The sequence below is a fragment of the Borostomias antarcticus genome (genome assembly GCF_949987555.1).
Source record: "Borostomias antarcticus genome assembly, chromosome: 3".
NCBI lineage: Eukaryota > Metazoa > Chordata > Actinopteri > Stomiiformes > Stomiidae > Borostomias > Borostomias antarcticus.
This window is the reverse complement of record NC_140236.1, coordinates 9,857,355-9,872,030: the sequence shown is the minus strand read 5'-3', so window position 1 is coordinate 9,872,030 and position 14,676 is coordinate 9,857,355. Positions and strand designations below refer to the sequence as shown.

The following is a 14,676-nucleotide window of genomic DNA, read 5'->3' as shown; positions in this document are numbered from 1 at the left end:
GGTTTGGCAAACAAAGATAGCTAACGTCCATCTTATTCTTATCAAATTCCATGCCTCTGTTGTTGTCTATTGTAACACGGTTACCTCGTGGGTCGGCCTCAGTCTCTCCCACCTCACCACTTTCCAGACAAATGGAACGCAGCATAAACATTTAGTTTACCTGTTACTAAGAAGCGCAGTAAGCATCACACGTTAGTGGAGATACAATTGGGTTGTTTCGTGATTTTGCCTGTGGTTAGTGGACAGACTGGTTCTTTCAACTCATGGAGCTGATCACATTGCAGATATTTCATTTATGTCTAGCTCTTGACACAGGTTCAGGAAAGTTCCTTGCATGCTTTCATCCATTTTGTGTGGGTTCTCCTTATCTTTCGCCGACATCTCTTATGTTCTACAACACAAGGAGCCAGGGCTGATAACGACAGTGCTTATTTCAATTTATTAGACCTCTTCAATTTACACTAAATTAGTAGGACATCCTCAGAGATCACCTTCTATGCTCAACGAAAGTTTTGTAGCTAAACAAATGCTGTTGTTTACATGTTATACAGTACATCCGGTGGACTTTCGTTTCCCCCTTTATGAGACTACTACCATCTGGTGGTGAGGAGTTACTTCATCTCAGGTAAGCGCAGAAACGCAGTACACGCTGGTTCTTTGATGTCTGGTTGGTGTGTGTCAGGGGCTGAACATCCCAAGATCAGAGGTTTCACTTGGCTACTGGCACAAACAGAAACCTGTGTACCCCCATCTCTTCCAGCTGGCACTATAGTTTTTGTAAACTCTAAAAAGAGAAATCAAAAGCCCTAATGGTGTTTTAATTAATTTTACCTGTTGTTCTTACATTGTATTTTACTGTATCGTCTCTGTTGTCTGCTTTTTTGCACTGTATTATTGTACTGTATCTTCGTATCGTATGTGTTATTTGTATTGAGTATCCAGTCTCACTGATGTGTAACTTGCTGCCTTCTTGGCTAGATCACGATCACGTAGAGCTGGAGAGATTAGAACAGCTGGACCTCAGTCAACCAAAGGAGTCATCCTCCACTGAGTTTGAGATTGTGTCCCTTAACACTGTTAAAGGAGTAGTAAAGATAAAATGCATGTTTAGCCCTGTTTTAAGGTTACTTATGATCATATACAACGGTTCAGATCAAAACGTTTACAAAACTAGCACTTTTGAGAAAGTCTGATAATTGCTCTACCACCGTTTTGGTCATACAATGGATGTGGGTGGGCACCGTGAAAAATCATTCAAAAACATGTTAATCTCTCAATTGTCCTCTGTAGGGGGTGGGTTAAGGTCAGGGGTATTAGGGGTCTCCCGGGGTAAATCTGGGTTGGGGTTAGTCCCTCCTACCAACCATTCCTTAAGAGAAACAAGCCAACTCCGCCCAAAGCCAGGCTGGACCTGGCCTGATTTGTCATGTATTGGTACACACATACTAGGAATTTGACTAGGGTTAAGGCATGCACTGTTGCAGACGACAAGTTGTCACGTTGTCATCATTATTAAACAAAAGTTGGTCTTCATGCAACATTTTGTCATTATGTTTTCTCTGCTCTGTAGTCTTCCACCCTCTGTAAAGTAAGCAGTGACCCCTGGCTGAGATCTAACTTCCTCTAGTGGCTCTAGGCAGGCTGCTGCCTCCCTCTAGTGGCAGTGTCCAATAATAGTGTTGATTTTTGTGTAACTTTTGTGTTATGTGCTTGAGGTGGAGAACAGAAGTTGCCACTTTTTGACACAGTGGCATATGAGCTCCTAGTGATTCTCTGACTGTACTATTACAGCTACTTGCACACATTTCATTTAATTTCATTTCATAACCTTAGTACTAGGAGATACAATTGAGGACAATACGGTGGCCCTGAAGTGTCACTGTCAAGTGTCACATTTTTTTATGTGTTGCCCCAGGTGTGTAGTCACCAAACGTATATCACATTACCACAATCCATTTTCCGAAGTAAAGCTCACATTAAAAGATATCAGCATTTTTGCGTTTTACTTCCATTTCAAAAGTTGAACATGATGGCTTTAAAACCTATTTTTAAATTGTTCCCTCATTGCCCTGACAAACTCGCCGGTTAGTTTCAAATAATTTTTACTAGTTATTATTTTCATTTTAACCGTTTGCACAGCCTATGCCAGCGGTCTGTCTTCCTGTTTACATGGTAGCCGTTGCTACAGTAGGAACACTGGGTAGATAATCTAGCATAGGTGGATTAGAGACTATAGTGCAACAGATTCAAACAAAAATATAATAAAATAAAAACTACTGAAACTTATAATGTGTATAATGTTTAATGTGTTGTCACTTTTTGAATGTGTGGCGTTGGGCCACTGTAGGCAAGACCTCATTTTCAATGTAGCCAACTTCACATAAAAATATATAAAATATAAATTACATAAACTATAAAAATAAAAGGCAATAGCCTACATTAAACACATCACAATAAAAACAATAAAAGCAATAACAATCAATAAACACAGTTACAGTTAGAGACAGGGATGCTCAGTAATTGAACTCTGAACTGCCCATAAGAAGGTAGAGTGCTATATTGTAAAGTGTATTCCAGACTATTCCAAGATGAAGGAGCATTGAAAAAGAAAGCTGATTTCCTAAGTCCAGTGTTGCCCGGGGCATCTTAAGCAAGTAAGCCATTAGAGCGGGTGGAGTAGGGACTACAATTCTGTTCCAACAGGGAAGAAATAGAAGGAGGGAGCATTCCTGAGATGGCCTTAAAGATGAATAAAAACCAATGTTTATCACGTCTATCTGCCAAGCAGGATAACGCTGCCCTGTCATAAAGGACACAGTGGTGGGTACCGAAACTATCACCAATGATAAATCTTAAGGCAGAGTGATTGACTGTGTCCAGGCGCCTTAGAGTAGAAGTAGCAGCAGTTCTGTAGATAATGTCACCATAATCCAGAACTGAGAGGAAAACTGCTTCAATCCCCTTTCTACCACATAGGGGGAAAGATTGTTTCTATAAAGGAAACCAATTTTCTGTCTCAGTTTGGTGACAAGGTCATCTATGATATTTAAATGAAAATTTGTTAGTGGAGTGTATGATGTTGTGTGTGGGTTGTGTCTGTAGATGATATCTGTATGTTGTGTTTCTATGTGTCGGGATGAGGATAGGAATGACACATCATCTACGTGGTGGGCATACTGTATATATCCTCTAGTTGGTATCTCAAGGAGTTTATGCTTTTGTCTGTGACTATTGCTGTGTGCAGGGCCTTTTCATCTAATGTGTGGTGGCTTCAAGAGGGAGTTATATGACATGTCCTCAATATCAGTGTAGTGTAGTAGTAGGGCAGTCATTACGCGCTCCATCCACTTCTGGGTGCAATCCCTGAGTTTTTCAGCTGGTGTGGGAAAGGCAGGTCTAATAAAGGAGGTCAAATGGTGCACTTTCCTCATCATCCCTGTCCTTAAAGTGCCCATCCTGCTAGCTTCATTAACAAACTCTAGGTGCTGTATCAGTTTAAGAATTTGAAAATAGAGTTTGGCTTTCTCTCTTATCCTGGTCCAGGGGTGTGTATCTAGATGTGCGTGTCATTGGTCTTAGAGGCCTATGAGTTGTGGGCCTGTGCATGTTTAGTGTGGTGTAGTGTGTGTGAGTGTGGGGTGAATGTGTCTCTAGATTCCACAGAAGAGAAATGAGGAACTTAAAAGAATGGGGGATATCTCACCATACCAATGTTTGACACAGTTCTCTGAATTTCCTGTTTCAGATGTTCCGGTGCCCGGCTGTGCTCTGCAACTAACGTAAACAAGTAAGTATCCTTTACAGGTGTGTACAGGTAAGTACTTCTCAGGGTTCCAGTGGAAAGAGACAATAATCTTTAGGGTTTAGACTTGTGGGTTCAGTTATCAACTGTAAAAGGTGTTGGCTAACTGTTACCAGTGCACGAGGCATCACTCAGCCAGTTCAAATTGAAGTCCCCCAATATAAGCAGTTCATCATCAGAATACATAGAAAGCATGTTTACGAGGGTGTCAATAGTCTGAGTCAGCTGCAGGAGGTCGATAGACCCCTACCACACTCACTCACACAGGCCCAAATTGAACCTTCAGAGAAAGAAACTCAAAACACTTAGGAAGGGAGACAACATTTAAAACCGTGACTGAGAAACCAGATTTAACAGATACCCCACCCCACCCCCCACTCTATAAAAGGGCCACTTCAGAATCGCTTGTATTCTTTTTAATCCATGTTTCACCCAAAATCAAGATATCAGGACTAGTTTCTTGGACAAGTACAGTTACATGGTGAAAGGTCTTAATTAAGATCAATTATCCCAAGACCATTCCTATTCTTAAAGGCCAGTGGGGTGAAAGGAGGATCTGGGTCTGGCGTATTTGGCCAGCAGGGGGAGTCAGCAATAGAACTGGAGTCAAAAGTTATATTGGCAGGACCAACCTGTTCTGAACACAGTGGTGGTAGACACAAGGGTCTTAATTAGATCTTACCGAGGTGCATATCAGGATGAGTTAAACTACTTGCACACATAATATGTTACTGATTGCAAGTGTCTGCTTAGACTTCAAACTACCGGAAGGCCAGAATTACAAGAATGATTGTTGGACAGATGATTGGTTCACTGAGATAGCTTCCTGGGGTACTCCGAGTAAATCAGGTGTTGGTAAAGTATGCCGTCAACAACATAACTTTAGGTTTAATGCAATATATGGATGTCATAAAGAGTGGAGCTTCACACATGTAAAGAATACAGTAATAAATGGCTTTTTATTTTGCAAAGCATTGTGGATGCCTCAAAGCCGAAAACACACGATGATGGCAACAATGTAAAACATGTTAGACATAAAATATTGAGGGGCAATTCTACTTTGACAAATCAACTCAAATCAAATCAATCTCAGACTGAAGAAACATTGAATGGAACAGAATGAAAAATGATAACACAGGCTTCCAGAAATGTCAGCCACACAATTTCATTTCTCAAACGTGTCATACATGCTTATAGGCGTCTTCCTTCAACATCAACCACAGTTTCTTGAACAGGAGTCATATCTTGGTATATCTACAGTTGTAGTCATGTTATATGAACTGCATGCAGATATTGAACAAATCGTCTTCAAAAAGAATGCACTTACGTAAAATTTCTCTTGTAATTTGAAAATCTTATGTGTAAGAAGTTAAATACAAATAAGAAACACACATGACCTGAGAAAAATTACAAGAAAACCACAATGACAATAGTGTTCACTCACTTCCAAAAAGGTCTCATGTAAAGTTCTTTGGTGGTATTTCAGTAGTAAAGAGCCAGGGTGAACACTGGTCAATTTGTTAGGTGAGAAAAAAAACATTAAGCTACAACAACAAAAAAACAAAACATTTATGTTTCCTGATTTTAAAAGGGGGGCCATACATTATGCATTATGTGTAAGATGTTGAGCAGCATCTGTGGGACTGAAAACAGGTACAGTACATATAGGACCGTAGGCAGAGATCTTGCTCGACTGAAATGTGAAAGTAATGGACATTCAATTATATTGAAATACAGTTTTAGGGAATACAGAGCTAAGAAGAAGCTACAGAGGTGAACGTTTGATGACAGAGATGCATGCACAAAACTGTAACAGTAGACTGATGAGAAGTTATGATGTTGTGATGTTTCATTATTCTCAGCACATCTAAGAATGCAGGTGTAGAACTAAACCGCAACACTGGACGTCATAAATAAAACACAGTAACCGCCATTTACTTTTTTTTTTTTTTTTACTTTACAATAGTCCGTTTTAGTTTACAGTAGTCCGTTAGAACAGAAAAACGTAAAACTAGGAACCCTATGAGAAGTGGCTTGATGTTACCGGCCAAAGCATTCTCGCATCCTAACGTTGCATAATATTTACAACTTATTTTCCCTTTTTCATGGACCAAAATGGATTATGGGGATGACTAAAGGGGATTGTGTAGAATGCAGTGGCATCTAGTGGAACGGACTTGGCAGAAATGGAATATAATACTCAGAATTAGTGAATGTTTTAATTAGTGTATAGTCGCATATATTGGAATTTGCTTTCATCACCTATAGAATGAGCCCTTTATATATTTCTATTTTATTTATATCTACATGGGGAGCGGGTCCTCTTCAATGGAGCCCGCCATATTGTGCCACCATGTTTCTACAGTAGCCCAGAACAGACAAAATGCTCTAGAGAGGACGCAAATGCATTTTGAATGCACTGGTTGGAAGTTCAGGGATTAAATTAAGAAGAAATAAATTAAGAAAAAAAAGTTATGTGTATTTAATTTTGAAAATAGCTATGGGGTTAATTTAAAGCAGGTCTTTAGAGTCATATGCACGCACGCACGCACGCGGTGAACAAGGCGTACAGGCTCATCTAATTGTAAAATGTCACTTTTGCTGGAATAAACTTGATTATTCTCGGTTGGAAGATGTGGGTTTAAAGGATTGCTTTCTTCTCACTGTTCGGAGTGGTGAGATTGCAGGTTGCTCTGTTCTTTTTTCTTGCTCCTTCGTCACAAACTTCCAATGGCCCATAATATATATATATTTGTAGGGCCCATAATTTCTAGTGGCATCCCTGAGACTCATTTATTTGTTTTTTTGTCAGGTTTATAAATGTATATTTAAGTGGTCGGCTAAAATTTAATGGGCGCGCATCCGCCCAGTAGAGACCATCGTACATTGTCGGAAAAGGGAGGGGTGAAGGGTGGTGAGGGGGTATTCAGTTGGTTGCAATCTACAACTTCACCACTAGATGCCACTAAATATCCCATACAAATCCTTTAAAATGTATCGGTAGAATGTTCTACACAGAAGTACAGATGATCCAGGTCTCAATGCTGCAGTTCCTCTCAAGCACAGCCATAGTGTAGTATTCTCTTGTCTGAACCTATCATTGGTTAATTTCTGCTTGTGATTCTGTCCATTTGAGCGATCAACTTATAAACAGCTCATTCGCTGCCTCTTTCCTTCTCCTTTTTCCTTCTCTTCATTCTTTGCTTTTGTGTCTTCCTTCAAGAGTCTACACTCTGTCGTCTGTAAACAAACCAGGGGTCAGAGTGAAACAGAAAGGAATTCACATTCTGTAGTATTCAGAATTATGTTCAGAGCAGCTCCACCACGTTTGGAATGACTCTAACTTATGAAAACATGGCGACATCTGACTACAGGAGCTTCATATGTTGTGGACAATGTGTTGTGTGTAGTATATGTATGTGAGACATGTGATGTGTTGTCCTCCTCTGTTTTTATGTATAGAGTTGATTTGTGCAGCAAACGAGTCCAAGACAAATTTCCCTGAGGGGACAATAAAGTATATTCTATTCTATTCTATTCACAATGAATGAGCCTGATCTTAAACTCACCGGTGGGAGCCGCTGTGTGCTGCCTGATGCTCTTTATCTCCAGGAAGATGGTGTAGGTATCGTAGGCAAACAGGGCACCAGCCAGCAAGCCAAACACCTAGCGGACAGGGAATCAGGTGGGTCGGTTCTCATTATCAGTAGCGATTCTGAAGTTCTATCAAACACTCGATGAGGTTAGAGATACATGATCTACTGGGGGACATGACTCACCCCTCCCGCAATACGGGCGCCATCCTTTCCCCCGCTGATTACACAGACCAGAGAGGTGATGATGTAGAGGACGGCACCGATAACAGCACGGAAAAAGTCCTGCGCGGAGAGAGGGAGAGAACAAAACAAGATGGCGGAACAAACTGTTTAAAGGTGTGTGTGTGTGTGTGCTGAGCAGGCATACTGTACTCACACTCCAGATCCAGTTGACCACCAGGAACTGTTTGTCCAGTTCCATCATGAAGATGATGAGGAAGATGATGGCGAAGACCATCTCGCAGATGGCCACTGTAGAGAAGCCCCCGCTGTTCGAGGCGGCATAGCAAATGATGATGATGAAACTGAGGAGCTAAGCGACAAGAAGGAGAGATTGTTCAGAAGAGATAGGTTGCAGTCAAGTCACCCAAGAGAGAGAGAGAGAGAGAGAGAGAGAGAGAAAGCGTGGAAGTGAAAGAGAGAGAAAGCATGATAGAGCCCGAAAGAGGGAGAAGGCAAAGGGAGGTGGGTGTTATTATTAAAGCACATGAAACTGTAGATCATCATCTATGAAGTATACCATGCATGTAGCGATCATGCAGAGCTAAAAAATAAAAAAATAAAGCAAAAACTTTTCGAGATGGCAACGGCTTAAGCTCGGGATGTTCTGCATAGTCATTTCCTTTTTAGGAATGTTTGGGGGAATCACTGAGCCACCACCCCCATCACACTGCCCCCATTCCCCCAAATCCTTTGGGAACATTGAGCTGTAGTTTAAAGCAACCCAACAATTAGGGTCCAACCACCTCCCACCCCCCTCTCTCCGAGTTTGTGAATGCCTTGACCAGAACTGACTGACTGATGAAGGGACCAGACGCCAGCGGTGAGAGGGAGCAGCTGTCTCTGCGTTATTTCCACCATCGCTGACCGATACTTGGCCACTAGGGATGACCTCTGACCTCTGGCAGTGGCATTTCACTCAGCCGTGCAGCAACAACGCAACATTTGCACCCGATGAAGGCCACTCTGGCCAAAACGTTGTGCCCTAAATAAATTCACGGCGGGAGTTGCATATAAAGTGTGCGGACATTCTGCCCAGTGGTCCCATCAATGTTGACTGTGAAGGCTGATATACATATAACCTTCAAATACAGTAGATGCTATAAGCGTCTCAAAACCCAAGGAAGACAAACAATGAAGAGCATTCAACCTATATGTTTAAAATAAAGCACCTCACTGTTCTCTTCCACTCTTAATTGTAAAATACAATCACAAAGACTCTCCCCCTCAGTTCCTTTAAGGTCATACAACCTTAATCAAGCTTTAGCTTTTAGCTTGTGGGGACACACCTCTACATCACTAATGTTGGACTTCAACAGACTGTTGGACTGTCTTGACACCTTGCTTTCATCTTCCCTCTAGAGGGGTTGGTTTCAATCTAGTAAAGAATGTGTTTTTTTTTTTTTCATAAGAGGTAAAATGTTCCCTGGCATACTCCTCAGTCCATTCCACTGAAACTCTGCCAGTTAGGAGAAAACATAAACTTGGACTGCCCACAGGGTAGAGCCCATAACAGCCTGGTCTGAATCCATCAATTGTTCTTGCTGTGAAGCTAGGAATCCAAGTGGGTAGATAGATTCACATATAGCCATGTGAGGGACTTGAAAGAATGGTCACACGCTGGATGGTGTCACTTCATAGCGCCCTTGTGAGAAGCTCTACAAAGACGTTACTGAGAGAAGTGTTCATGAATAATGAGACATTCAAGAAACTGACTTAACTCATATCATCTCACACAAAATAAGCCTGGGCCTCCTAAACATTGAATAATTCATTTGTAAATTTTTATTCATTTGTTATAATTTTTCCCCAAATTATAACATTGCTCCCATCCGTTTATATAATATCCGACGTGACAACCCCCCAAACCTCTACTTTCTCACACACACACACACACACACACACACACACACACACACACACACACACACACACACACATACACAAATCAGTGCTTCATGTCTTCTGGCAGAGACTGGCACAAGCTGCCTCTGTGCTCTGGTGGGGTGTCTGAGGCTGGGGCCCTTCACAATGAGCCTCTATTCCAGCGCCAGCCGGCTGCTGTGAGGGCCATGGCTACTGAAGAGACCGTCACACTGAGGAACCCCGACCACAGAGGAGCCCTTCACCACCAGACAGACCCCGACAGGTTGACACCACGCCTCCATGTCACACCAGAGAGGGACTGTGTGCATGTGACCCTAGTCTAATGTGACCCTAACTTAGGCAAACAGTTTTAATCTGTTTCAAACCACAATGAGTCATTTTCTGTACATTTACCAGGACAAATTGTGGTTCATGAAGCAATAGAGAGCATGTTTCACCCAAAAGTCTGTTTCTGTTTTGTCAATAGCAGCAGGGCAGAGAGCCAGCCTGTGACAGGGAGGCATGCTGAAAAATGATGGATCTGGTTGGAACGCTGTTTCTGTGGATCTTACTGAATATTGAAGATGGTAAAACAGCTTTCAGTCTATAATTTTAGGCATGGTTGTGCGGCAAGGCAAGTCATTGCTGCTTCAGTATTAGACCTATTGGCCAGCGCTGATTTGTAACCAGTCCCGCTGACCTGTAACACCAAGGCAGGTCACACCAAGGCAGTAACTGGGCGTGTGACATGTTGTTATTACTGTACACAGTACAAATTCAAGACGGATCATGTTCCTGATAAGACTGTTGAGGTGGAGTCTCAAAGGTAAACTAACGTATAGGGATGGAGTCCAAACATGTGAGCACTAGTGTTAAATGCACACTTCAGAGAAAGAAAAAAGGTCAAATACTTTTAGTTAAGACAGCAAAGAACTAAGAACTGCAGGATGGTCTCTTTATAAAAGGTTACTCCTGATCACCTTTCCTGTTCTGGGCCCTATAAAGGTCTATAGCAGTGTTTCCCCTAGGATTTTTTTCAGGGGGGGGGTCCTAGGCCCCGAAACTACTAGTGTTGTTGCGGGGTGGGCATGTCACATGGTGTCATCATAGACACGGGCAGTAAGGCGAAAAAAATACATTTCCTGCAGAAAAAGTGTGTGAATGCTGAACAGATGAAAAAAAAATCACAAAAGCATTGCTGAAAATGCATAGCCTAAATGGGAAAAAATGTGAAGTAACTTGAATGCAACGCATTCATACACAACACATAGAATAGAACGTTTATTTGCCATGTGTAACGGGTAGGCTACAGGTACATTGGAATTCTTGTCGCTTGTCCTTACAATATCTTATCAGTGCTAAACAATTCCTAAACTAAACTGTGGTTACATTACGTATTTAGCTAGCTACAGCAACAGAAAATATTTTCATTTCATCATCTCTCACTCCGTCAGGAAATATCCGCTAGCCGCGATGCTAATTTCTGCAATGTTAAACTTCATTGACTTATGCTAAAAACATTAGCGATCTAAAAGTCTATTTTTGACATTTTTTTTGCTACTAGACTATTTCACGCACCAGGTTTTTGTGCGAGCCTGTCCCCCTATCCCGCTTAAATAAATAAACCACTTTTTGTGTGTGTTGCTTTTTGGGTCTTTCAGGAGGCGTGGGCCTCCCTCCAAGGTAATGGTATGGTAAACACTGTATAGGATATATTGTAGATTATAAACTGTCTATAGGCTATACTATAGGTTATAAATGGTCTATACTGTGGGTTATAAACTGTCTATAGGCTATACTGTGGGTTATAAACTGTCTATAGGCTATACTGTGGGTTATAAATTGTCTATAGGCCATACTGTGGGTTATAAACTGTCTATAGGCTATACTGTAGGTTATAAACTATCTACTGAAGGTTATAAACTGTCTATAGGCTATACTGTGGGTTATAAACTGTCTATAGGCTATACTGTAGGTTATAAACTATCTACTGAAGGTTATAAATGGTCTATAGGCTATACTGTGGGTTATAAACGGTCTATAGGCTATACTGTAGGTTATAAACTATCTACTGAAGGTTATAAATTGTCTATAGGCTATACTGTGGGTTATAAACTGTCTATAGGCTATACTGTGGGTTATAAACTGTCTATAGGCTATACTGTAGGTTATAAACTGTCTATAGGCTATACTGTAGGTTATAAACTATCTACTGAAGGTTATAAACTGGGGGGGCTAGGCTATACCGTAACTGTCTATAGGCTATACTGTAGGTTATAAACTGTCTATATTAGGAGCTATAAACTATCTGTAGGATAAGGTTATAAGCTGTCTATACTGTGGGTATAAACTGTCAGTAGGCTATACTGTAGGTTATAAACTGTCTATTCTGTAGGTTATTAACTGTCTATAGGCTTTACTGTACAGTAGGTTGGGCCTGGAGTTTGTGAAGGTCAGGTCATATAGAAAAACTCTGGAACGATCCAATCAGGGGAATCTGACCCTTGAGAGAAAATGAGCAGGCCTATTACTGTTCTTATCACAGCCCGCTTCGGAGAGTGTTGAGTTTTGGCTTCCTGCCAAGGTCACATGTTCCTCTCTCCCTCCACCGAGTATGTGAGCAGTCCACTCTGACACAACTTTTGTAGTTTCTCTCAGACTGCTGTGATGTCAAACAGGGGCTCACCAACCTGGGTCTCTCCGACGAGGTGTGAAACTATCTTTGAATGCCAGTGAGGCCAGAGATGTGAGCTCAGCCATTCATGCATTCTTTGTCCCAGGCAGGAACCTCACACGTTGTCTGGAATTCTCATTACCTCGGCAAAAAAACTACTAACATGGGTGTAACACTAACTACCAACATCTGAGTTCAAATTGTCCTTACAGTGTGGTGGTTTGGGTGGAGAGAGAATAGGTCTCTAACTGGACTGGTCTACCCATGTTGTTTTATCTTCACACACAGTGATGTTATTCGGGGTGATGTGAAAATATACCATCTGTGTGCAGGCAACTATGGTAGCAGTAGTGAGTAACTATTGCAACACTGTAACCAATCACTTGTTACACGCCTGAACCACATCAGCGGTTCAGACGTTCCTTTGTGCCAGCAGACATCAGACTCCATAACAGTGCCATCTATCAAGACAACTTTAAGTTAAGAGTTACTCATGCATTTAAGACCACAGTTATTGTTCCTAAGTTCCGCACTTCAACGCCATATAACCATGGTGGGTACTGTACAGGAAACAGGAAACCCACAGTGTGCTAAAGCTGACCTCAGGCGTACAGAAAACACCATATGTGCAGGAAGTAGAACCACACCTGAAGCTGTATGGCCTGATTAGGATAGAAGAGATTCATGCTGTTCTGATATTTCTATTTCTAGGGTCCAATTTCATACATCCTTGTTAACTGGAGCCAGATGTGCTCAACATAATGTGGAAAAAAGTCATTTCACTGGCCTGTGCACTATTTTGAATGTCACTACACTAAGCATTTCTCTTTCCACTCCTGCATTACCACTTTTGTGTCTGAAAGGTTTTGAGCACAACGTCTGTACAACATAGTAGTATGATGTGAAGGTGTAGTGAGAGATAGGAAACAGTAGTCTACCAGACAACAAAACAATAGTCTACCAATATAAAGAGGGGCGATCATGATAGCTGAAACACACACATTGCTTAGGACAGCTCCTGCTGTAACCCACCACATTAACCCATGCGGACTTTCATGTCAACTGTCAGCATTTGTCTGCCTGGTGAGACAAGCGTCAAAGCCCAAGTGACAGGTGGAGGGTCTAACCCCATGACCTGCCCCGACCCCGACCTCACAGCCACATATGGCTCTCATTCCACACCATGCAACTCTTCGGAATCAACACAATGCAATAGACTTAACTAATTGTCACACTCTGATAAAAATCTTTCGTAATGATACAGGAAAATATATGCTACATTAAGATAAAGACGACAGTGACGTACAGACCAAAGTAGGCTACAGAGGCTTTGTATTCAATCGTCTAAATATGTTTACAGAGCAGTAGGCTACATATTTAAATAGTGAAGGTTACCTCAATAGGCACTTTGTGCAGCCAGTAGGCCACTTGGTAGCAGTAGGCTATATGACATACTGGGAATAGGCCAACCCTATTTCATGCAAGCACGCTCACATTCCGTTAATAGCTGCACACCAAGAAGACTACTCATTTGGTACAGTAGCCTAGCTGCTCTGTAAGGTAAGTTAGAAAGTACCAGTAGCCAGAGGTGCAAGGTATAGGATCAACTTACTATTTCGGCAGAGAGAATAGTTCCTTTTCGGGTCTTCACGTAACTCTTCAGCTTCCCCAGACAGTTCGCCCCAGGGCTGGCTTCACTTGTATCAGCCATTTGTAATTACGCCTAGGCAGACTCGTCGTGCGCTTGCAAGAACCCAACCCAAGAGCCTGTAGCTTAGAATAATAATGACATACGAGTCGAAACGGGCAAATTTTGAATTCAAGTAAAATAAGCCTAAATAAATATTATTTCCTACTCAGATAAATGTCGGATGAGTAGCCTAATGACAGAAATAATGTAAGGATAGAGACAGATTTCCCAGATAGCGAACAATAACTTGTGAAGAGGAACTAAGTCGCAAAATGCTGACCGCCAGCAGCAAACTGAGGTCTGTGGCTTTGACAAGGACAGAACGCTAAGCTGGGCGTTGGCTCTCACTTTCCCCTAAAGATTGAGAGGGAGGGAACAGCCGAGCTGTTGATGGCGGTAGGGTTGCCAGTTACGCGCACGCAGAACCTGTTGCTCTCGGATTTGTTACCGGTGAAGTGGGCGTATTCAAATATCTGAACCCAACCACGCGAGGGAGAGCTTCTGGCTGGGTAGTCAGAATAGCGATTTGTAGACTACGGGATTTTTGACTGTGTGGTTTTTACTAGCCTATTTCTGTAGCGTACGAACCTCGTGGTAAAACCGGGCTACCAGCGGATAGGAAGGATGAAGTCATACCTACCAGAGTTTACAGTTAACTCTCCATGCAGAAACAAATGTAAACAGTCTTGCGTTTCCCGTGACAACCGCTATGTTTTGGTAACATCAACCTCAATACCGTTGGCCTACAGTCCATAGAAGCACGCCCATGCTATATGCCTACTGGGGGCAGCAGCACAGCACACTCAGTGTGCCGAGTAGGCTAGGCGTA

The 14,676-nt window shown here is 42.0% G+C and overlaps 1 protein-coding gene across 1 annotated transcript; it reads right to left on the bottom strand.

Annotated features, from left to right (window-relative positions):
- Window positions 1-6,077: 6,077 nt before the first annotated feature.
- Window positions 6,078-14,136, bottom strand: plp2b (proteolipid protein 2b). Its single transcript, XM_084436396.1, has 5 exons — window positions 13,770-14,136; window positions 7,775-7,930; window positions 7,582-7,680; window positions 7,372-7,468; window positions 6,078-7,042 (listed from the first exon to the last, which is right to left on the bottom strand). Exons 1-5 carry the CDS (start codon window positions 13,866-13,868, stop codon window positions 7,029-7,031), a joined length of 465 nt encoding a protein of 154 aa, XP_084292522.1. The 5' UTR covers window positions 13,869-14,136; the 3' UTR covers window positions 6,078-7,028.
- Between the last annotated feature and the right edge of the window lie 540 nt (window positions 14,137-14,676).

Excerpts from the sequence above, each read along its gene's own strand:
- plp2b (XM_084436396.1), bottom strand. The coding sequence starts at position 13,868 with ATGGCTGATACAAGTGAAGCCAGCCCTGGGGCGAACTGTCTGGGGAAG. Across the intron at positions 7,931-13,769 it reads CTATTCTCTCTGCCGAAATA|CTCCTCAGTTTCATCATCAT; the intron begins GTAAGTTGATCC and ends CTTGTCGCTTAG. Across the intron at positions 7,469-7,581 it reads GCGCCCGTATTGCGGGAGGG|GTGTTTGGCTTGCTGGCTGG; the intron begins GTGAGTCATGTC and ends CCTGTCCGCTAG.